Source organism: Mirounga angustirostris, unplaced genomic scaffold (assembly GCF_029215605.1).
Source record: "Mirounga angustirostris isolate CCGP_5_RB_7025 unplaced genomic scaffold, mMirAng1.0.hap1 SCAF_4, whole genome shotgun sequence".
NCBI lineage: Eukaryota > Metazoa > Chordata > Mammalia > Carnivora > Phocidae > Mirounga > Mirounga angustirostris.
In genome coordinates this window covers 74,389,319-74,414,523 of record NW_026991712.1, presented here as the reverse complement: position 1 = coordinate 74,414,523, position 25,205 = coordinate 74,389,319, and the positions used below count along the sequence as shown (strand labels likewise).

General features: G+C 40.8%; 2 protein-coding genes across 2 annotated transcripts in view; both read left to right on the top strand.

Moving 5' to 3' along the window:
- XKR4 (XK related 4) overlaps positions 1-25,205 on the top strand; it is a 417,559-nt gene that overhangs the window by 286,343 nt on the left and 106,011 nt on the right. The gene's annotated exons all lie outside the window — the stretch shown is intronic.
- PSMD12 (proteasome 26S subunit, non-ATPase 12) lies at positions 6,059-7,907 on the top strand. The gene is given in 3 exon segments (XM_045896547.3): positions 6,059-6,922; positions 6,925-7,093; positions 7,141-7,907. Coding segments are annotated over 3 exon segments (1,368 nt in total). The 5' UTR covers positions 6,059-6,117; the 3' UTR covers positions 7,535-7,907.

Genomic DNA, 25,205 nt, shown 5'->3' with positions numbered 1-25,205 from the left:
CTGCATTTCCAGTTACACCCTACTTGAGAAACACAGCCTACCTGAAGGTCAACTAACAGGCTTTAGTATTCCAGCCTATGTAGATATTCACTTACTGTTCATGAGGCCTCAACCCTGACCCCTTTCCATTTTAGTCTGGCAAAATCTTTTCCTTTAAGAGTTTGTTCAGATGTTACCTGACCATGAGTAGAACACACATCCACTGGCATATAACTTATTTTTCTCTTCCTCACTAAGCTCTATGTTTCTTGGAGTCAAGACTCATGCTTTGGTAGTCTTTGTATCTCTGTAGTTTCTACAGAGTGCCTAGCACATGATGAGTACTCAATAATATTTGCTAAGAAGTGAATGAAATAAGACAATTCCAGAGAATGCTAAGGAAAATAATATCACAGAAGAGAGGAGACAGAAAGGTGGTCTCAGCAAATTGCTTTGAAAAATAAATAATTCTAGCTTTCATGTGTATATTTTGCTACATATTTGTTTAAAAAATGGGCTCATCTTGGGCGTCTGGGTGGCTCAGTTGGTTAAGCGACTGCCGTCGGCTCAGGTCATGATCCTGGAGTCCTGTGATTGAGTCCCACATTGGGTTCCCTGCTCAGCAGGGAAGTCTGCTTCTCCCTCTGGCCCTCTCCCCTCTCATGCTCTCTCTCTATCTCATTCTCTCTCTCAAATAAATAAATAAAATCTTTAAAAATAAATAAATAAAAATAAAATTTAAATTTAAAAAATTAAAAATGGGCTCATCTTTAGTCAACTTTTTGAGAGTACTTAACGCCATTCATGCACATATTGTGCTTAACCCATTGGAGAGAACCAAGAGGAGAGACAGTCTATTGTACCAACAAAAAGAATCCCAAAAGAACTGGTAGCAAATGTGATAGGAACAAAAGTGTATTTTATACCTTCAAATTCTGTGTGCTGCCTTTATTTTTTTTCTATTAATTGCTTGGATATTCCATAGGTACCATATTCAAAAATTCTTTTTAAGTCATTTTGTTCAAAGCCTATTTATAGAGATTCTGAAAACAGAGAGGCTACTGTCTGAAATAGAATATACCTATGCTTAATGAAATGTCAAGACATCAAAATGCTTATCCTTTTTATAGGACTAGGGAAGAGCAAATAATCGCCAACGTGAGCCGAAACGTTCCTGATGACAAATTTAGTAACTCCAATCCTTAGGGACCCCCAACAAGGATCAGGGAATATATTGCATCACCGTTCCTTGAGAGTCTGTAGGGCATCCGCTGAGCCTGCCTCAGAGAGCCCCATGCCAGGCGTGACCTTCACACTGGATGCAGGAAACCTGACTGTCCCTGCAAAGGGAGTTCTGGCCCTGATCTTTCATCGCGGCTGCTTGTCTCCAGAAGCCAATTAGCACACCTCACAAAGTCTTTTTCGAAAAATCCCATCTAATGGTCTGGATATAGCTGAACCGAAAAGGCACTTATTCAAATATTGGCCAAGCAGATTGACATCTTCTCAATGTGTTCGCTCTTTTCTAATTGCTGATTCAATAAGAAGTTTCGTGTGTTGCTGAAGTCTTTCTTACCCATGAGTGACAGAAATGAAAGTGAAGGTAACTCCACTCTTGTTGCCTCTATAGCAATTTGGTTTTAATATGTCAAGGGGGTATATAGTAGCAAAGAAGAAACAGGTATACAACTGGATAAATGGGAAAAGATCCAGATCCCCGTATTTCACAATGGGATGTGCAAGTACAAGCCATTGAAATTAATGCACCTCATTTTGAATCGATAGGGTTCTTTTTTCTAACACATTTGGTTTTCAATTCTTTCCTAGGAAGAAATTTCATTATAACATATATTGTATATCCCAGTTCCTCCCTCCAAAAAAATTCAGGTCTAACATATACCACATAGCAAATATCTTATTGCCAGCATTATATACTGCATAAAGTACCATGTCAGGTCAGAGACTTCAAATCTTGGTCTTAATTTGGCAAATTCAGAGTGGCTTTAGTGGGGTTTTCTGGGTCTCTTTCTCTGATCTCCCTATTAGGCTTCTGGCTGGTCTGCCCCTCTTGGTATGAAGACTGGCCGTTAGCCTCCACTAATTACTAGCAGAGTACTCTATTGTTTTTGACCACACCCTGTGGCATAGATTGCCCCATATCTGATCCTATTCAGTTGTACCCCGTTTTTAGGGGCAGGGCACTGCCAACACAAGAGGGCTCTTCTCAGCAGTCTATTTCCTTGGTTCTCTCTGTTTAACTTCTAGCTGACCTACCATTTCACTCTTGCTATAAGTACCATGGCTCCCCTTCTTAACTGCTCACCACCAAGATCTCCACTATTTTTGACAATGCCCTTAGTCAAGAACTTCCTGATGTTATGTTCCTGGTAAAGTCAGTCCCCTTTACACAGACACACTGGAGTTTTCTGCTCTTCATGCCTGCCCCCCCACCCCCCAGGAGAGCCATATTGCCTTTGTACCAAAGCTGGGGCTGGCATCAGCAACCCACTTCTCTCAGAAGGCTACCCTGGTGGTATTATTGGGGCTCTGGGTAGGGGTGGTACCTTGTCTTCTCAGCTTGTCCCTCCCAGCATGGATCTTCTGGCCTATGAGTGAGCCTGGGGAGGGGAGAGAGCCCAGAGCCCAGTATTCTCAGCCAGCTCTGTCTGGATTAGAACTTTGACTCTACAGGTGTGGAATCAGTGGGGGAAGGGAGACCTGTCCGCTTGGCTGTATCCACATGGACTAGAGCTTCTGCAGTACAAAGCTGGAAGGTGGGGTGATGAGGGATATCAGTAACATGCCCCTTCTGTGGCAAAACTCTACATCTAGCCTGCAAGGCAGAAGGAGAGGGAGCCCCCTCTTCTTAGCCATACCACCTAGAATAGAGCTTCTGCCACACCGAGCTGGGGCAAGGCAGGAATGAATGTGAGCAGCTCATGGTTCAATAACACAGTGCCGTGCTGTTCTTACAGAGATTTAGTAGATTTTCTTAAATAGATGCTTTTCCATTTGATACAGTCCCTCCAAACAATTTTCAGAGATTTTAAGAGGTTTTCTTATTTGTTTTGTCTTGTTTAATAATTTTTAGCAGTTAAAAGGTGGTTTTACTAGAGAGAGAGGGTCTATCCAGCTCTGAAGCTTGTCATCTAGGAGGTCAATAGCTCCTTTTAAATTTTTATAATCATGGCAATCTAACATCTATCCTTTTTACTGTCAGATCAGAAGAGTATCACTTAACCATACGTTGCTTCATAAACTCTAATCATGTGTTCTGTCATCCCAATAAGATAATTTTCTTTAGGCCAAGATACAGCTTTTATTCTTATTGGCACACTCTCAAAAGCCTTCTTCTGAAATAAGAAAAAAAGAACAATTTTTAACTCTTAAATTTCCCATATTGACAGGCTTCCTCAGCCATGTCCACCTTACAAGATGATGAGAGAGGATAATGGGTTCTATAAATCCCACATTAAGCTCTATCAGCCTAAGATTGTACTCATGCATTTAATAGCAATTCATTAATTTCCATTGAGGATCTCACCACTAAGATCTCTGTTACGAGTTGACTTGTGACAGCCAAAAATATGTAGATTGAAGTTCTAACCACCCACCTGTACCTCAGACAGTGAACTTGGTTGAAAAAATGGGATTGTTGCAGATGTAATCAGTTCAGATGAGGTCAGTATGGGCCCCATACTGATGTGACTGGTCTACTTTTTAAAAAGAGGAAACTTGGACCAGACACACACACACAGGGAGAACATTACATGAAGGTTGAAATTATCCTGCCACAAGCCAAGGAACTACCAGAAGCTAGGAGAGAGGGCTGGAACAGAACCTTCCCTGGTAGCTCAGAGGAAACGTGACCTTGAAAACATCTTAATTTCCAATTTGTAACTTCCAAAACTGAGAAGCAATAATTTCTGTTGTTTAAGCTACTCCGTTTATGGTATTGTTATGGCAGCCCCAGCAAACTAATACTACCATCTCCATACCGATGGAAAATGATTTCTTGTGTTAGTGCGTCTTTCCAAGTCACCAGTAAACAACCAGAACTTATATGTTTAGAAGACCCTAGATTATTATAAAATTGACTCTTTAAAATAAAGAGCAATATAAGATGAAGACTACATAGTGGCTAATGGATACTGTCTGTTTCATGGAATCCATCGGAAAATGTATTGGAAGAAGTGCATTTTAATATGAAATTTCAAGGAAAGGTGAAATAAGTCAACTGGCAATTAATAAAGAAGGCACATGAATATGGCACACATATGAGAAAAATAAAGTCAGAGCTAGATTTCATCTCCTGTAAAGTCTACTCCAGGATGTCACAGCCATTTACTCATTTAACAAATATTTACTGAGTGCCTCTACTTTGCCAGGCTCTTCTAGTCCCGGTGCTTATTAAATATCTGTGGAAATAAAGTGAGGTTGTAAGCCTATTTTTAAGTCCCTGGCAACCCACTCTCATCTCTGCTTGGTTATTGCATTTTCCAGTCACTTGGAAATGTGTCCTCGGGTTCCTAATGCCTGCTAGAGCCCATACATTTAATATTTCTCTTAGCCTCTGTCTGACACAAGGCTCACAGTCAAAGTCCCTGCCAAGGGCTGGTTTCTATGTTCTAATTGTTATGTGGAAGTTGTACAAGGCCTCTGAAGTGACCCTTGATCACCAGGGAAAGAACCAAATTTTGACAAATGGAAACTGGCCTGTGGTTATCTCAATTTCCAGTAAGGTTGCCTATAGGTCAAGAGATAAATTTAACAACTCATTTGTGAGCGTGTGGAGGCTTCTGGCAGAGGTATATTTAAAAACAACAAAAAAAAATCTCTTTCTTCCTCTGGTTAACTTCTTGGCCTTAGGTTTCTAGTGATGTTTTTGTGAATCACACCAAAAAACTGAAGGAGTTAGGTTAGGATATCATTTGTCAATTTCAATCTAAAGTTTATGATTAGTCATCTAAAGCCTTGATAATAAATATAATTTTAATATCAAAAAGAAATTAATCTTTTCCCTCAATCATTTGCTCTTCCATTAGAGGTTTCTGACAAGGATTCTTCACAAAGGAAGCGCTGCATTTTTGTTCCTTCAACATGTTAGAGTTCACACCAAATGATATTTTTCTTCTAACACAGAGATTCTGATGTTGTAAACATCTATAAAATGGAGTCTTTGGAACTTTCTCTTTCCATTAGAATCCGTATTGGAATCAGTTTAGACTGTGCGGATGGGGACTAGAATCCTGTTTCACTAAAGCTCAGAGCTGTGCACCAGGGCTTAGTGTTTGAATCACTTTCTCATGTACTGATTTGCAAAATGTTTGTTTTGTTTTCTCCCTGCTGCTGTTCTGCATACCCCAAATTTTGGCCCTAAGCCATCTGGAGCTGCTGGCTGCTTCCCTAGGGCATTGTGGTGACCATGACAATGAGTTTCTTCCTTGTGCATTGTCAGGTACACTGAGAGATTTAATTATCTGAGGGAGCACCCCCAATATAATTATAGAAAAAAGGAACTTGGAATTCATTCTCATCTTTTCCTTTTCTTGCTACCAAGTTTTTAAACCTAAAAATAAATTGAAGTTTTCAAATTGGCAGGTTACATGGTAAGTTTGATTAGGTGTTTTATTCTAAAAAACCCCAAAGTTGACCACATTCTTTGTTGGCATATGAACATGAAAAAATGGTTTGCCTCCCTTACAATAAGAGAAAGCACACTGAGGTAGCATTTTTTTCCTAGAACATTGACAAAAATCTAAATGTTTGATGACATTCTTTGTTGGGGAGGCTGTGGAGAAACAGGAGCCCTCAGGTGTGGATGGTAGGTGAAAAACTCTATAGGGTGGGACTTAATAGCCAACAAATTTATCCTTGCATTTTTTCCTTGACCCAGAAACCCCATTTCCTGGAATCTACCCTGAAGAGGCACCTCCAAAATATGAAGCAATATTTAGGAAACTTATTCATTATACATTTACTTATAGTAACAAATATTAGAATCAGCCCAATGTCCATCAGTAAGGGACTGGTTGAATATATTAGGATATAGCTACACGATGGAGCATAATTCAGCTTTAAAAATAAAAGAGGAAGGGCCGAAGCAGGGGGATATCAAGGGACGTTCAGGCAGGGACCATGGTGGACCGCGGCTCAGAGCGGGCTGATGGGCGCATCGTCAGGATGGAGGTGGACTACAGCGCCATGGTGGATCAGCGACTGCCCGAGTGCGAGAAGTTGGCAAAGGAAGGAAGACTTCAAAAAGTCATTGAAACCCTTCTCTCTTTGGAGAAACAGACCCACACTGCTTCTGATATGGTGTCTACATCCCGCATCTTAGTTGCAGTAGTGAAGATGTGCTATGAGGCTAAAGAATGGGATTTACTTAATGAAAATATTATTCTTTTGTCAAAAAGACGGAGTCAGTTAAAACAAGCTATTGCAAAAATGGTTCAACAGTGCTGTACTCACGTTGAGGAAATCACAGACCTTCCAGTCAAACTTCAGTTAATTGATACTCTACGAATGGTTACAGAAGAAAAGATTTATGTTGAAATTGAGCGTGCTTGGCTGACTGAAACATTATCAACTATAAAAGAGCAAAATGGTGATGTGAAAGAGGCCACCTCCATTTTACAGGAGTTACAGGTGGAAACCAACCGGTCAATGGAAAAGAAGGAGAGAGTGGAGTTTATCTTGGAGCAAATGAGGCTCTGCCTAGCTGTGAAGGATTACATTTGTACACAAATCATCAGCAAGAAAATTAACACCAAGTTTTACCAGGAAGAAAATACAGAGAAATTAAAATTGAAATATTATAACTTAATGATTCAGCTGGATCAACATGAGGGATCTTATCTGTCTATTTGTAAGCACTACAGAGCAATATATGGTACTCCCTCTATACAGGCAGAAAACGAAAAGTGGCGACAGGCTCTGAAAAGTTTATCCTCTATGTGATTTTGGCTCCTTTTGACAACGAACAGTCAGATTTGGTTCACCGAATAAGTGGTGACAAGAAGTTAGAAGAAATTCCTAAATACAAGGATCTTTTAAAGCTTTTTACCACAATGGAGCTGATGCGTTGGTCCACACTTGTTGAAGACTATGGAATATTCCATAAGAAAAGGGTCTCTTGAAAAAAACAAAACAAAACAAAACAAAAAAAAGAAAAGTGTCTCTTGAGAGTCCGGCAACTGATGTTTTTGGTTCTACAGAAGAAGGTGAAAGAAGGTGGAAAGACTTGAAGTACAGAGTTGTTGGACATAATATTAGAGTAATGACCAAGTATTATACGAGGATAACAATGAAGAGGATGGCTCAGCTTCTCAATCTGTCTGTTGATGAGTCAGAAGCTTTTCTTTCTAATCTAGTAGTTAACAAGACCATCTTTGCTAAAGTAGACAGGTTGGCAGGAATTATCGACTTCCAGAGACCCAAGGATCCAAATAATTTATTAAATGACTGGTCTCAGAAACTGAACTCACTGATGTCTCTCGTTAACAAAACTACACACCTCATAGCCAAAGAGGAGATGATACATAATCTACAATAGGGGTCTCAACACCCCTAGTGTTTTTAGAAAAGAGTTAAAATTGGAAGTCATAAAAAAAAAAAAGACTGCTATGGTGTAAATGTTGTTGTTTTTTTTCTACATTCTCAGCTCCTTTGTCTAAAATTTAAAAGATAGTGAATATGTTTAAGGCCCCTTTTGACCTTTCAGCTCCCTGATTTTATCATTAACTTTGCATTTGCAATTGGTGAAAAAAAAATACATTTCTATTGTCTACGTACTCAAAAAATTGTGTCATAACTTACCCAAATGTGTTTTTCTATCATATGAAACTTTTTAGCTATTATTTGTTCTCATTCAGCTAACAACCATAATTATAATAATAAAAGCAGTATATGCACATTGACTTTCTATAGTTACCTGTGTTTCTGAACATTTTGTGGGATAGTGATTTAAGTATTTTTTAAATAAAAGGAATTCTGTTGTAAAGCTAAAAAAATAAAATAAGAGGAAAAATTAAACTATGTTCTAATTGGAGTAATTTCCAGGATATATTGTTAGAAACTATAAAATTTGAAAAGTATGTGTGATTTGTACATGTACTTTGTGATAGAGATTTGACTTTGAAAATAATATATCATAAAATAACAAAAATACCTAAAAAAAATAAAAATAAGTATATGAATGAATCTATCCATAGGCCAAGTTAATAACAACTACAAAGGAAAAGATTTATTTCAAATGTCTTTAGAACAGTATTTTGGCTACACTTACTGGAACATAGTCTACAGAAAAGTAGAACTGCAAAGAAATCTGAAACATTAATAGTCAAATCTGTAGTTGTCCTGTTATTACCAGTCCTTTTGAAACTATCTTATAGAGGGTGCAGAATGATGAAAACATAATTACATTAATGCTGTCAAGAAGCAAGACTATCAAGTGTAAAAGAAAAGAGTTATAAATATAAAATGAAAGAAGATAAGTAAAAAGCATGTTACTTGACAGATCAGTATGAGCTCATGACTTCTTTCAAAAATGTATGCTTCACATATATGTTCTCTAAAAAAGAATAAGATAAATAAAAACCCAAGTGCAGTTAACATACCAAAAGCCCTGACTGTCAAGTCTAAATATCATTTCTTACCAAAGGGAATTCCTTGGAGAGATGGCCGATTCCAGTCCAGGTGGAAATATGCAAGATGAGCCTGGAGTATCCTGTTGTCCCAGAAGGGAAAGAAGTTACCAAGGAATCTCAGGTCATATTAAATGGAAACCAAATCCAACATGAAGGGGCTTCCATTGACAAAAGATAAGACAATTTTAATTAAAATAATAATGAATGTAATTGAAATGCATTAACATATATTTTTAAATGTTTGACTTGATAGTCACAAATAAAAGAGAAGAAGCCCAAAGGAGAGAAAAACCATATTAAACACCTGGTAAATAACTAGGACACCAACTTCTTACACTAAAAGTTGGCAATAAAAAATAAAGAATTGAGTGTTTATCTTGCCTTTCCTGTAAGAATTGCATTTCAGGGTAATCAAGTGGCCCCAGCTGATAAAGGAAAAGTTTTGTTCGAAAAGAATCTTAGTTAATAAATCTGGAAAGAATGATAAAATTAGAAAAATCATCATTTTGAGGGATGCCTGGGTGGCTCAGTTGGTTAAGCATCTGCCTTCAGCTCAGGTCATGATCCCAGGGTCCTAGGATAATCTCGCATCAGGCTCCTTGCTCAGCGGGGAGCCTGCCACTCCTCCTGCTTGTGCTCTCTCTCTCTCGTCTCTCTCTATCTCTCTCTGGCAAATAAGTAAAGAAAATACTTTAAAAGAAAAAAGAAAAATCATCATTTTGAAACCAAAGAAAATAGGTTCAGTAAAGATCATTAAGGATGAAGCCATTTGATGAAGATGGGAAATTTCATAATGTAGAGATCAGACTGTCTTAGCATCATGGAAAGCAGGACAACAGACATTGTGCGTCTCATAAAATGATGAAATATGAAGGACACATTGACACCTCCTCTCCAGAAAAGAGCAAAACTGTAATCAAGGTAAATAACATTACAAGGAATCAGGCAGAAAATTCTAAAACATGGGTTTTCTAAAGCATAACTGATCTTGATTTTTTCGGAAGTGAGGATGGAATGATAAATGAATAGAATACACTTCTTAAGGAAGAAAGAAAAGAAAGGAAGGGAGGGTAACAGGAAGCAAATGTGGCAAAGTATTAAGAATAGTTGAAGCTATGTGATGAATATGTAGACACTATACTAGTCTTTCCACTTTGGTTTTTTTTTTGAATTTTTCCCTAGTAAAATACTAAGAAAACATCTTATTTTATGGTGCATATAAACCTTGGAGCAATTCGGCCCATTTGGCTATGTGCAATAATCAGCCCAGTTATAGAGAACACCTACACCTGGCAATGAAGTCGTGGTTGGAAGTCTTCAAGCTGGCTACTAGTTTCAGGTAAAAATCCAAAGCATAGAAGTTGGGTTGGTAATGAGAAACAAACATTCCTTTCAAAGAGATTGAGCTATCCTAATGCACCAACCATAAAATGTAGATACCTCCTTTTCCCAAGTAAATAAATAAGAACTAGAATTCTCTGTCCTTTCTCAAATCTTGAGATTGTGCCCATGAGCCTACCTGAGTAATTCCCTTTTGCCCAAGCAAGTTAGTCACCGCCTCGAGCATCTTCTGTCCTGCATACAGAATAATGCATTGCTGGCACAGTGAAGATTAAAACAAAGTAGACTGTCTTAGTCCCTTTGGTCTGCTGTGACAAAATACCACAGAATGGGTAGCTTATAGACAACAGAAACTTATTTCTCACAGTTTTAGAGGCTGGAAGTTCAAGATCAAGGCACAGGCATGGTCACATTCTCTGGTGAGGGTCCCCTTCCTGATTCATAGCCAGCCCATTCTGGCTGTGTTCTCACATGATAGAAGAGCCTAGTAAGCTCTCTGGAGCCTTTCTTATAAGGCAATAATCCCATTCATGAGGGCTCCACCCTCATGACCTAAGTACCTCCCAAAGGCCCTACCTTAAGCTAATACCATCACATAGAGCATTAGGTTTTCAACATATGGATTTAGCAGGAACACAAATATTCAGAACACAACACAGATCCTGACCATGAAGAATTATTTTATTTAAGATTTATTTATTTATTTTTAGATAGAGAGAGAAAGAGCTTGCATGCGTGGACGGTCGTGCATGTGCACGAGTCGGGGGAAGGGCAGAGGGAGAAGGAGAGAGAGAATCTCCAGCAGACTCCCTGCTGCGTGCAGAGTCCAATGTAGGCTAAATCTCATGACCCTAAGATCATGACCTGAACCAAAACCAAGAGTTGGATGCTCAACCGACTGAGCCACCCAGGAGCTGCTGACTATGAGGAATTTTAACTGGTAACATACAACAAATGTAAGAAATAGACATTAAAAAAGTGTCCTTTTCTTTATTTGGTAGCCAAGGTTATGGAAGCCAAGGCTTCTTTTCTTAAGCCTAAGAGAATCCCATTCTCAGCACCCTTCCAAGCAAAGAAAACCAACCTAACTTTTACATTCACTATTCATTTTAACTAGCTTCCCCTTCATTCAGTCTCCCTTTAATATGGACTGCATACTGTAAATATAAGTATGAAGACAGGGTTCATGCCGGCAAGATGTTTCCTGCCAAGTAACTATAGGAGGTGCTTAACTATTTGAAGAAAACTGATACCAGAAAAGGACAAATTCAAATAGCTCTCATAAATAAGGGCCAAAACTTCCTAGAAAAGATAAAGATCTAAAACATTAAGTCTTGGGGCACCTGGGTAGCTCAGTCGGTTAAGCGTCTGCCTTCAGCTCAGGTCATGATCTCAGGGTCCTGGAATCGAGCCCCACATCAGGCTCTCTGCTCTACAGGCAGCCTGCTTCTCCCTCTCCCTCTGCCTGCTTCTCTGTGCATGCGCTCTCTCTCTCTAAGTCAAATAAACAAATAAAATCTTTAAAAGAATAAAATAAAATATTAAGTCTTCATCTTACAAAATAAAACCAAACATCATGAAAATAAATTTGTTTCATTTTATTTTAACAAGACATAGTTTACATTTACACCATGCACGGATTCATAGAACAAAGTTACACGTGGTGCTGGAGGGTGTGGGCATAATCTTACCAAACAAATTACATAACAGCATGACATAATACCTTTCACTTCCTGTTTGACTTTCATAGCGGGATCATAAAGAGAGTTATAAGAACACACAGGTTCCACCAGCTTTCCCTTAAGCATCTCTTAATCAGTTCTCTTCAAATTATTCTCTCTAGAAACACCTATCATGTCATTAATTATCATTTTTGATTTGCTATTCCTCAATTACCTAGTCTTCATTTGCTGACACGCGTTTATCTTGCCTGTGATTCAGAATTCCCCAGCATCCGCTGCATCACCCTTCATCATGAAACTCCCTAGCTTTTCACCTTCACTTCATAATCATTTTTGGATTTTGCCATCCAAATATCAGCAAGACTGACCGAGAGATTCCACCAAAAGAGATGCTAGGATTAACCAGGGAGGCATGATTAAGGGGAGCTAATTGTATAATTGGTCAATTTATTAGTAATATTTTACTGCCCTATGAAGTGGTGTAGTTATGATGTGTTGGATAACGAGTACTGGGCTGATGAGCCCTCCCGGGGAAATCAAAGCTGAGGCGTGCAGCCTCTCCAGCTCAGGGAGGTATCACATCGCCTGAGGAGCTTTATGAGGTGATCTGAGGGCAAGGAAAGGAAAGTTAGGAATCATTGAGAAAGTTTCTCAGTTATAAGCATCTCTTTCCATGGAGTACCACCAAGGAACAGTGTGATAGATGAATGGGAGCTCCCATTGGGCACATAAGGGCTCATGTTCTACTTCCATGGAGAAAGGAGTAGGTGAGCTAAATCTGCAAATATGAATGTGGTAGATCACGAAGAGAATAGACAGGGAGAGGCTCCAGGCCAAGGAAGGGTGTGACCATGAAGTAGAAAAGTTCAGGTGTTTGAGAAATCCATAGCGGGATACCATGAGATCATGGGATTTGTGCCAGGGTGCAATCAATCAAGAGGCCAGGAAAGCAGGACAGGCTCCGTCTTCTAGAATGAGCACATCTGGAAGGATAGAACAGGAGTTTGGAACTCATTTAGTAGCCAATGGGAATCCAGGGCAGGTTTTGGAGGGAAGCGTGGCCTGGCCCTTAGTGCTCCAAGGTAGTCACTTTTTGCTGGAGAAGCAGGAGATGAGGACAAAGACCCAGTCAGGATAGTTTGTAAACAGTATATTCAGATCAATCCTTCCTACCTCAGGTTTTTGCAGAAAGCATGCAGCACTGTAAGAATGTGACTTAAGGGACAGTGGAGAAAACTGACCTTCACAAAATATTTTCCCCCTGACCCTGATAGAGTGCTGACCATTTTTATATTACTCAATTCTTAAAGGATTCAAGGCCTCTTTTGAAATGCATGTGCTGCTTGGCTGGAGAAAATCCACAGCAGCAAATCTATACCTCATTTTCACTGGTTTATCACTTGGGCAAAGCAGATATCTTGCAAAAATTTTGTTGGGATAAAGGGCAGGGGGCAGGTCTCTTGCAAGGGATGAAATCAATGTTGTGGAAAATTTGGGGCAATTGGGGGTCAGTCTGAGAGCCTCAGCTGGCCAAAGGAAAGAGAGTAATGTCACCAGAGCCCCAGGGAGGAGAGAACAAGAACAGCACAGGCGATGGGCCTGGAGAAAGGTTTCACCTGCTTTACGGTCATCCGTAAGGCCAGCATCCGCCCCTGGTGCATCTTCACTCCTCACTCCTGGATATTGACTTTAGGGTGGCGACCAAAAGCAAAACTGAACCTGTTTTGTTAATTTTTTTAACAAGGACTATATCCTGAAAGCACATGTGTGTGTTCACATCCCCTTTCCAGCCATGGCTTTTTGAAATAAATTAGTGAAGTTTAACTGTACTTCAATAACTATACTTCTGCTTTAAAGAATTGATGTGTATTTACTTTGGATTTTCCAGCTGTTACAGTGGGCTGAGTTGTACTCATGTCATTTTTAAGTGGAGCATAAAACTACTAAGAAGTCTCTTTGAATATATTTTCCACCATCTGACAATTACTATTGTTACCTTTTATTTTCAGTAGGGAGTAGTTTGCGTATTGCCAGCCACAAAACAGTATGAGATAAAGGAAATGTAGGTTAATTTTCAAATTCTGTCTTTTTGACGGTATTTCCCCATCATTTCTCTATGATTGGTTCACCTAATTCTGGGTCTGTACATACAAAATAAGAAACAAGGCCTATATTCTAGATAACTCAGAACAAAAGTAACTTTGTGCTTCAGTTATCTTCTTAATTACAAAGGAAACATTTTTAGGAAGTGAATTGTGTGGACGTTCACTTAAACTCTGCCAGGCACTGCATGTCTGTAAATAACGCAGGTCACACTTAAACTTTCTCTTGCCACAGTAATTCTTGGCTCTACTGGGTCATCTCCGTGGAAAAGCCAGAGCCCTTCACATGGCTGCATTCAAAATGCTGTCAGCTCCCATCTCTGAGCAGTACGCTGACGCTAAAATAAGCATCTCTCTCTGTGGGGGGGTTAGCTTGGGTTTGGAAACCTGTGACCTGAAAGTAAGAGGTAGCTGATGGACTGGCCAGGGAGAGCATGATCAATACTGTGGTTAGTGGGCTGTGACTTTGCCATTCTCAGGGCTGTGCCATTAATGAAACACTATTTTCTTCTCATCTCTGGAGACTCCTTCCTGCCATTCCACCCCACTACACACACATGCGTGCGCATTCACACACATACCCCTTTCTCAAGCCCAGGAGTGATGCTGACCCCCCCCCCACCTAGAAACTGGGCCAGCCACCCCACACCAGAGCTGCTGCAGAAAGGAAGGTGACAATGACTTCCACTGGCCACCACGTTCTTCTCCCTGCCCCTACTTGGCCAGATTAGGGAGCAAGTGAAAGCTGATCCGTGGCAGGAAGCTCCCTTTTTAGAGATTGTTTAGATTTGGTCCAGCACCATCTTTCCACAGATGTCATTTTAAGTCTTTGTAAATTTCTGTATCAGTCCGAAATGGCATGCTGTGTAAAAATGCATCAGAAAACCTTTGTTCTTTGTTGTTTGGATTAAACAAATTAAAGCAAGTTGGCATCGTGATGAAAGAACATACAGTGGAAGTGGTGGAGGATGGGGTGTAATCTTTGCTTGGATATGAGGACTCTCTAGGGCTGTAGGCAAACCACTCTGGGCTTCATCTTTCAAATGAAGACACTGGGAAAAATACCTAGCATCATATAACCATCAAGAGGAGACAAGAAACTAGAAATGAGTGAAAAGACAAGGTGGTAAGGAAATAGGGTTTGTTGGCAACCTGAAGACATTTATATTTAAAATTTTAAGGCCAAGTTAAACTTGTTGGAAAATTCACTGAAGGGCAGCCAGGGCGACCCTTTCATGAGAGAGTCTTAAAGCTTCTTGTTGCCTTCAAATATTATGATCTGAAAAAAATAATGTTTTGGTGTATTTGAGGCTTAATAGAAAAAGTAACTCTTTTCAATAAAAGTTCATGCACCTTTGAGTTTCACAATAAATTTAAAATTTTATTATGCATCATGGCAATACTTTAGTACAAAAAAGCACTATATTTCCCATTCCTTTTTCTATGACCAACAAAGGTTTTCTAGAATTGGTAAGTTACTGGTTTGTTGTCTTGGTTTACCTCAAGGAAAGAGATTTATTCAGAGTAGAATTAGAGTCTGTTTTGTGTCCCTGACTTCATAGTAGTGAACTTGGACTTCCCACAACATGTATCCTAACAGGACTCTCTGGCATAGCCACTTCAGACTTTCAAGGCCTAGCATTTTCTACACCCATTATTGTCCATGTGTATGGAAGATGGATGTCTGACATGGAAGGAGGCAGAAAGAACTAAAAGGAAAAAGATACGATTCAGCCTAAAGTACAAATAGCATTTATAGCCACTTTTTCTGGAAAAAGTCAGTAGCTAAACAATAGGTTTGCGAGTTAACTTCTTCCCAATGATAGCTCTTACGTTACAGGTTCACTCTGTGAACAGAATAGGCCCTGTAGTCTTGATTTTTACCTGATTTTATTAAACCTCTCTTGCTATTTCTGTCTGTCATTTGAAAATGCAAGTTCTTATTCCCACGCCCACCCTTAAAATATGTAGAAATGCACTTAAGACCTTGAGATCTTAGAATCAGGGCACAGACAGGAATCCAAATATGTAATCCCAGTTGTCCTTGAGAAGGAAATTGTTCACACTGTTGTCTAACATGGGTGCTCTTTCCTGTCAATCTACCTGGGAGCAGGGAGCTTGACTGGTTGACAGCCACGGGTCCATCAGAAGGATGGTAACTTCTTCCTGGGCAGAGGGCTGGGAAAGCAGAGTGAACACAAGAACAGAAGACAGAGGGAGAAGCCTAAGGAGCCATGGCGAGGCTGTAAGGATATAAAGCACAAACCTGCCAAGACAGGAGCAGCCCAGCACACACAGGGCTCTGGGAGGGGGACATCAAAGAGGTTTGGTGTCTCCAGTTTACTCCTACCCTGTTGGGTTTTCCCATTGTCCCACACCTACCAAGCATATGCTAGGCTCTCATAAAAACTCACACTTGGGGACAGTTAAGACTTCATCTGTACCTTTGTCCTTGGCACAGTTCAGATAGGCTGGAAGTCTCAAACACCTATAAACACTGAAAGAAAGTGAAGAGGAAATAATTTCAGAGAATACAGCCAACCCATAGGTCAGCTTTCCAAATTACAGGTTTCAGATCCTGAAGGAACCAACAGGAGCAGCAAAGAACTTTCCTAGACCTGAATTTTCTAGCCCGTGACAGGCTGCCTCAAATTTTCATCCCACTCCTTAGATTCAGCCACTGGCATCTTGCTTCCCATCCCGTAGAAGTGACTGGCCTGATATCATTTCTTTAAGAAATGGTAAAAAAAAAAAAAAGAAAGAAAGAAAGAAAAGAAAAGAAAAAGAAATCTAGTTCAGACCTAGATTTCCCACACTTCCCCAATTCCAGTTTCTGATATCCTATTCATAACTGAGTTTCAACTCAATGCACCCCCAAAACCTTTAATTTCTCCCTAATCCCAGTTATCAGCTTTACACTTCTCTGGAATCTCCTGTGAAAACACCCAAATGAGACCCCAGCCATAGGCTCATGAAAGTGTGCTCTTAAAACTTCTTCTAAATCAAAAAAAAAAAAAAAAAACTTCTTCTAAATCAAGGTCACAATATGAAAATATATAATATTATTATGCAATGATTCTTAAATTTGGGTAATCTAAAAACCATCATAGGGCCTTGTAAATACACCTCCCCACCATGATCATTCTGATGCAGCTTGTCTGAGGTAGATCACTAAACCACACTTGGAGAAATGTCACCTTAATGATACAGGGACCATGAGGCACACACAGTCCCTGTGGGGTCATTTTCTCTTTGAGGTCATGAAACAAGGCCAAAGGAAGCAGCCCTGCTGGATGTTCCTGGGGGTCAGAGCAGGGTTGAAGCAGAGGGACAACAGTAACACAGATGAGGATCCACAGCCAAGTCAGATTCTCCCCACGCTTCCAAATCCATGGTCTATCCAAATCCGGAGAAGTTTCCTTTCCACCAGTGAAGCAAAAGATCCAGAGTTCTGCAAACTGGGTAAGCTATGGTTTCCTGAACGAAATAGAACTTGGATGTATTCGCATATTGCTTTCTAAACCTGGAGTAATCATGCCTTGCATTTCCCATTCAACATTGTGTTCCCAAGGTTGCCTGCCTATGTGCTGAGCTATTTTGTGAGGGTCTTGTGAGACCCTCTCTCCAAGGTGACTGGTGAAGGCCTGAGCACCATGTGGAATCGCCCAGAGAAAGACTTGGAGAACAGTCTTAAAGGCAGACAGCGGAGGACACAGTGGGTGATGCAGCAACCCAGCCTCACACACCGAGCTCCCAACCCGTGGGCTCACGGCTACTGTGCCTTTCCATGCAGGTAGGCACTTGATTAGATCCGTGCCTGGTATCTGCCCCAGGAAAGCACAGGATCTGCATGAGCAGCTGAGGACCAGGGGCCACCTGCCGAGACGCGGGAAGCGTCATGGATGCTCTACTCCCCATCTATTGTAGGCGTCCATTAGATGCTTTGCGCTCCACTTGATCCACCTGCAGCTGAGAGGATATACCAGCTGAGCTGGCATTTATTGTGGCCATCCTGAGGGCGGCTCCCTTTGCGAGTGAAATGGTCCATCTCCTACCATCTGGTATCCCAAAGCACAGAGTGAGCAGGCTTTTTGTTATCGGGACCACTTTATACTCTCTAACATTACTGAGGAACCCCAAAAGGTCTTTGTCTGTGGGATATATATATAATTTTAGAAATTAAAATTGAGAACAATTTTTAAATGTACATGCATTAATTAATAATGAACAATAATTAAATTAGTATTACATGTTGACAAAAATAGTCTATCTCATGAAACATGACATTAGGATTTAAAACAAAAAAGCTAATGGAGACGACATTGTTTTACATGTTTGCAAATCTCTTAGATGTCTGGCTAATAGATTCTTACACCTTCTTCTGTATTCAATCTGTTGCAGTATCACCACGTAGCCTCTAGAAAACTCCACTGGATAACTCATGAGAAGAATGGAAAATGTCTTAGTGTTATTTTGAAAACAGCTTTTAACCTCAAAGACCTCCTGGAAGGGCATCAGGGCCCCAAGGGGTCTCCGGACCATGCTTTAAGAATCACTGTACTCCGGCACACCTTTCTGCGTGGGGAGTGGAGGTTGGGTCTACCCTATGAAGCTCCCCTGGCTGTGTTGCTCTGGAACTCCCTTCACCAAAGCAAGCCTGTCACTTAGACCATGAACTATTGTGCATATAGGTCTTAGAAACCTTGCCTTAAGGATCTCAAGGTTAAGGCTTCCTCTAAGGAGGAGATGATTTCTCATTTGCTGATGTGGGCCCGAAAGAGTAACATGGTACTCATGGTACTCTAAGAAAGCTGTGCTTCTTAGAAAGTGGGGTCCCACACCGTGAGAGACCATGCACGGGTCCACCCATACCAGATTGACCCAGCCATAAGACCCAACCTCCAAATAACAATTTCTGCCCCTTGCATTCAAAATGATGAGAGGCATTTACTACAAAGTGCTGCTTTTAATTTTTGCTGTGAAAATATGAACCTTTATAAGTCATGAGGTGAGACAGCAGGCACCACTTGCTTTTTCCCTTCAGTGGGGTGAGGGGAGTCAGGTAGCATTCAGGATAATGATCATCAAACTGAAGCTTCAAGCAAAGAAAGCAGACAGGGCCTAGAGTCAGGTTAACAAGCTGGAGCCAGATGAATGGAGGTGAGGACCCAGAAGGGAAATTCAGCAGACGAGAAGGGAGGCTAGTCCGGCCAGTCAGACTCAGGTGGCCCAGTCAAGGTCAGGAAAACAGACCCCTCCTGCTTGGCGCAAGGTCAGGAGCATCACAAATGAGAATTAGAAAGGGTAAGGGCAGGCCCGGGCTTGGCTTCTATCCTAAAACACTATGTTGGCATCTAGAGGCTTCTCAGATATCAAGGTGCTGATTTGCTGGTTGTGGCACCTGAGGCCATATGGCGCCCCTACAGAATATATTGAACATCATTTTTATAATAGGGTATTTTTTCTTTATATTCAGCTTTTTTAGTATAAATTTTATTCATGTTTTAAAATAAGATTTCATATCAGCTTTGAGCATTTCAAGATTCCTATGTATATCTTTTTTCAAGTACAGTTTCCATTAACTTTGCAAAATTTGCCTTTAAGATCCAAAATGATCTCTTATCTATTATTTGGGCTTTTAATAGTTTTCTTAACTTTTTAACATTTTCTGGCTTTATAGCTAGGCTGCTTATGTGAGAACAATTTATAATTTAAATAAGATAAGTAAATTAGAGGTGACTTGTTCAAACTATGAACAACCGCCAGTGAGGGACAAATAAAAAATCAATAGACTTACTTTAGAAAAATGTCACCCTGTCACAGACAAGCATTAGCCTTTTGGCAGTCAGCCATCACTTTATGACCAGCAATTAAGTAATTAAAAGGTTGAGTTTCCATTGGTCTCACCACCATGTATGACTCTGGCAAGTCTGTACGGAATGTGCATTATAACAAAACCATGCAGGTCAAGTTGCTTTTTGAGACCCATCTTCTGAGGGCTCACAACAGACTCTATACCAGGGTTTCCACCTAGCCTCTCCCCTACCATCTTTCTTCTTTCTCTCTCTCTTCTCCTGCTTTTCTCCCTTGCTCATCCATAAAACATATAGTAAGCACCATTAGGTCATTAGGAACTCTGGTTTTGTTCCCCCAAGTGAAAAGTTGTATGGGGTTCACTGCAGAGGCCTGGCAAGTGTCCCATCTCAGACGGTAGAGACTGCCCACGCCCACCTAGCTGCTCTGCTCCCCCCTGGATGTCAACACCACCCTTTATTACTCACTCTTCCAGGGCCCCTTGATGCCCTTGACCCAGCCTGCTGCAGGCTTGAAGAAAGAGAAGAGCACAGAGTAGTCCCTGGAGTCGTTTCTGAAAGAGTGTATAGGAATGTTTGTGTGTGTGTATACTTGATTACCTTAAACTATGTTTTATAGTATCTTTATATTATTTCAAAATATTAACCCTCTTTCTATTGGTAGTTATTAACTTTAGGATGGTTAAATGATATATATGTAGAAATTGATATAGAAAGATGATGGGTAGATAAATGATAGGTGATAGATGATGATGATAGATTATAGAATAGATAGATGATAGATAGATAGATGATAGATAGATAGATAGATAGATAGATAGATAGATGATAGATAGATAGATAGATAATAGATAGATGATAGGTAGATAGATATAGATAGATAGATACATGCATGCATACATACATATATACATATTTAGAGCACAATCCCTTTGTTCCATGATTAGAGACCAGAGAAATTAACCTGAAGTCCTATTTAGCAACCATAATGAACAGCAAACCCTGTTGTCTTCTGTCTTGTGTAGAGTCATTCCCCAGGAGCTTCTTGCCTGAAGAAAGATGAAGTAAACACACATTCATTTCCATGCTAACTACAGAAATGCCTCCGTGTCCATTTATCTTCCTAATCCTGTCGTTATTTTAAATTTTGCCATTAAAACACAATAAGCTACACATTTCATTGGCCTGAACTGCCTCAGTCCAAGCACAACTCATTTCTCAACAGAAAGGCTTTGACCAAAGCTCTTAATATATACAGCTCTTGATTCCTGCCTGTCTTGCTGGCTGCACTGTAGATGAGGGGGGGAAAGTAGATATCTAGGGGGAAAAAGAATGGCAATAGCTCTTGCAAGCCATTCACCTGCTAATCATGGCAGAGAATAAACTGTGTTTGGATCCACTTCACTCAAGGACTATATTAATGCCTTCTTGCCTTCCTGCTTCACAAAGCGACAAGCACAAATTACATCTCTGATGCCGTGTTGTGCTGTGGCTTTATGCAATTTGACATCTTCGCAAAATCTCTTGTCTTTCCACAACGAAAAAAATGTCTGTTACAATTTGTGCAAGAATTTGATGCCTTAATACACTGGGTGATTTAGACGGTTTTTTTTTAGAGCCTTTCTCTGCTTTGTGAGAAGGAAGGGCTGTTTGCCTGAAATACCAGTGGTATTCTGGTTTTCCTGACACTCTCCGGACCACAGGAGAAAACCCCTGATCCTCTTTTGAAGTCAAACTGTCACTGTTGTAATGGTCAGATCCGATGTATGTAGCTGTGAATTAGTCCCGACAGCCCAGCGGGGCAAGCCAAGAGAGGGGTAAGAGGAAGGACAAGGGAGCTTAATCACAGGAGGCAGTAAAGCCATTGCCGGTGCTGGGATTTGCCCCCTGAAAAAGTTGAAATTACCATTATGATGGCAACTGTCATCAGGAAGGCACAGCTAGCTGGCTCTGCTATTTGCTTCCTGAAACTTACAAGTCCTTTTTTTATGGTAAGGAGAGCTGAAAGATGTCAGCATGTCATTGTCTCCTTGCTTCCAAGATTCCATCAATTATGTAGCAACAAGTTAAGAGGGAAAAGCTTTATGACTCGTGACTTGTAAAGCATTTGACTCTGGGAAGGACTCAGCAGGCCCTGATGAGCTAGCGAGGAATCCACAGAAGGTGCTGATGGCCCACACACTCTTCATGCTCTTCTGTTTCCAAATCCTTTCATTTTGGATTATGGTTATTCCAGGATATTTGGACAAGGAGGTGGGTTCAGAGGCACAATCTTAGTCACAATCTTAGTCCAAGAACAGCATGACTTATTCAAAATGGAGTCATTTTACAATAATAATGGCACTGCTGCCACTTCCATGGTGTGTCCTGAGGGCCTTCGCTGAAGGAAAGCATGTACAGTGGAAATAGACATTTACTACTTTGTGGCAGGTGTCTTTCTTTCTAAGTGAGCCCTTCCATTCGTATCCAGGACTGACCAGAATCTGGACCCCACAACATGAATACCATCACAGCCATGTGGTTCTGAACTGTAATTAAAACGCACATGGATTTTAGGGTTTTAACCAATTTGCAATTGATCAGCTGTGTCTCAATTCAGCAATGAGATGTTGCCTCTGGGTGTAGGACATCTGGTTGGAGTCATGACCTTTCGATAGGATTTACTAGATAGTAAATAAGACTTGTAGAATTGATTTAACTAGTACTGTAATGCAGACAATCAAATGCTTCCCTGATTGTATCCTTTCTTCCAGCCTCTGGATTTGGTACTGAAAATAATGATAAAAAAAACAATAGTCACTACCACTTCTGGGCATTACCTGTACAGACACGGTACCCAGAACTTCACATGCATCCCTCAGTCCTCGCAGACCCTCTCTGAGACAGTGCTGATACCATATCATTGTGCAGATGAGAGCGAGACCCATGATGGCACAACTTACATATATATATGTATATATATGTATATATCTCCAACTCAGAGAGGGACCCCAGAACTAAATCTTACCTACTTTCTGCTCTCCTGCTAAGGAACTTCTGTCAGCATGTGTGCCAACAAGCATTTAATCCCAGCCCCGTCTTTCATGAGCATTGTGATTTGGGGCAAATTATTCAATACTTCTGAAGCTAATTTGCCCCAGCTGTAAAATGGGGACCACAATACCTACCCAGTGTTAGAAGGGTGAAATGGGAAGTATAAAGTGTAATATGCTATCTGATTTATATAAATCTCTCAATGTCTATTGAGGGAATAAATGAGAGAATGAATGAATGAGCCTCTGATTACTAATTCCTGTTCCTTTTTCAGAGAGTCAGTAAATATAGAGGGCAGGGATGAAGACATGGAATCATTTTGACCAAAATATTCAATAAGGACTTTGTTGGAAAGACACAAATAGCTTAGAGTAGTTCTTAGTCAAAAAGAATTCACATATTTTTTGTACTTGCCCATGTCCAAAATTCTGGAGCCAGGAAACCAGAAAGATGACAAAATGCAGTTATCCTTCTCTTGGCTTCTCTGGCCTGGAAACACTTTCATCACCACTGATCAAGTGCTCCCAGGAGGTCCAGGGGTGTCTGCAGCACCCCCACGTAGAAAGACTTCAAGCCATAGGGAGCCTGAAAGGCATGGGTCACTTTTGACACCCTCCCTACATGGGCCACAGTCAGAAAAGACCACAAGTGGTCAGTGTCACGTGAACAGGACTTGGACTTTTAAAAAGCATTCAGGTCCTGGTGAGGGGTAGAAGGAGTCTCCAGGGAAAATGGGAAAGTGTCAGGATTCCAGGTGAGCTTTTGATATTCATCCCCTTAAACCATCACCATGTGAAAGGAGGAAAAGGAACTCCAGGCATCTGATTATGGGGTTATAATGGTCATTAAAATGATTTTCAAAGTCCCACTTGAGAATTAGTAACTTAGAATAGCTTCAGTGTCACCTATAGTCCCATCGTCATCAGCTATCAGCCTTAGTCTCATGGACCCTGCCTCATGTCCTTGGGTCTGCTGATCTGAGAGGCAGCATCTGAGCGTGGCGTAGAGTGAGCCTTCAGGGAAAAAGCACCTGGGTTCAAATCCCAGCTCTATCTCTTACTTCCTATGTCCCTGGGTAAGTTTCTGAGTCTTTATGAGACTTAGTTTCCTTTTTTGCAAAATGAGTTTTAAAATCTCCTCTTCCAGGGCTCTTGTCAGGACTAAGCCGGATAACATACGGAGTGCCAGGCACCAGCAGGTGCTCGAGAAGCTCCTAAGAAGTTCCTAAGGAGATCAAGCACCACACGGGCTTCTTCTTTTGAAATATTTTAGTCAAAAGGCCTCATTTGATTTTGTTTAATATGGGATTTTTAGTTTTATTGTTGCTTTTACACTTTCATAAAATAGTATCATTTTGCCCATTCTTTCCTAAAAGACAAAAAATAGACCAAGAAAATGCTTTGGTGGGACCTTGGAAATAAAGCCAACAGATTCAATTTCCTAATATATTTATTCACTGTCCATATGTAGCTAACCTGAAGACATGATACCAACATTCAAGAGCATCCCCACTACTTGCCCAGATTAGTGGCTTAGTAAGTAAAGCCATGAATGAGCAAGCACTTACTTCAGTAGCAAGCCAAGATAGATTTCAATCGATATGGATGCTCCAATACATATCCACAAATGTAGTACTTAGCCCTGTTGTAAACTCCCTATTACATTATTGAGTGTAGGGAGAAAGCAGGTAATTAGTAGAAAAAAGATGAGTGGTAAAAAAAAAAAAAAAAAAAAAAAAAACAGCCTTCAGTTCAGATAAAACACTTTTCGAGGGCCAGGTATCCACCACAAGCTTTTTTATGTCATTTAATCCTCATAGCAACCCTGGGAAATTAACGTTATCATCCCAAATTTTCATCCAATGAAAATGATGCCCAGAAAAGTGGAGGGGTTTGCCCAAATGTACACTGCTGGCCAATGGCAGACCCAAGTCACATAGGAAATGAAAGAGAAAGATGATTTAATGAAAAAAAAAATGCTGGCTCAGAAGTTAGTGGCCCTGGCTTTGCTATGCACTACTTCTATGTAATGTCTCAGAACATGGCCCAGGGGACTGCAGTGGAATGGGGAACACAAGGTATAGGGCAGGACCCCAAGGACAGCCCCTCCCAGTGGGAGAAGCAAACAGCCACAAGAGGGGCAGAAGTCCAGGGCATCAGGCAGAAGTGCCACCAGAGGATGTGGACACAAGGGTCCTGAGAGAGCCCTGAGATCTCCTGACAGGTGGACAAAGTTTGGCTGCTGGGAAACAAGCAGTCCAAACTCCCAGCCTGTGGGAAGGGGACAGGACGCCAGGCACTGACCAAAACCCAAAGATAGAGCTGGTGCAGCCAGAGATGGGGGGAAAAGCAGGTTCTGGTGTCCAGGAGGGACTAAGATACTAGACATAGGACCCAGATGGAAACTGAGGCACCAAAACTGGGCCTACTCTCAGGAAGAGGCCCAAGCTACGCATCATCTCAGACCTGGCAGCCAGTGTGAGTGACCTGGCTGCTAGAGTTTGTCAAAGCTCCTCCTGCCCAAGTCAAGTTTCCCCGTCAGGAGTGGGACTGAGCCTGGGGGAGGAGGTGAGAAGAAACTTCGACTATGGGAGCTAGGGGCTTTTAC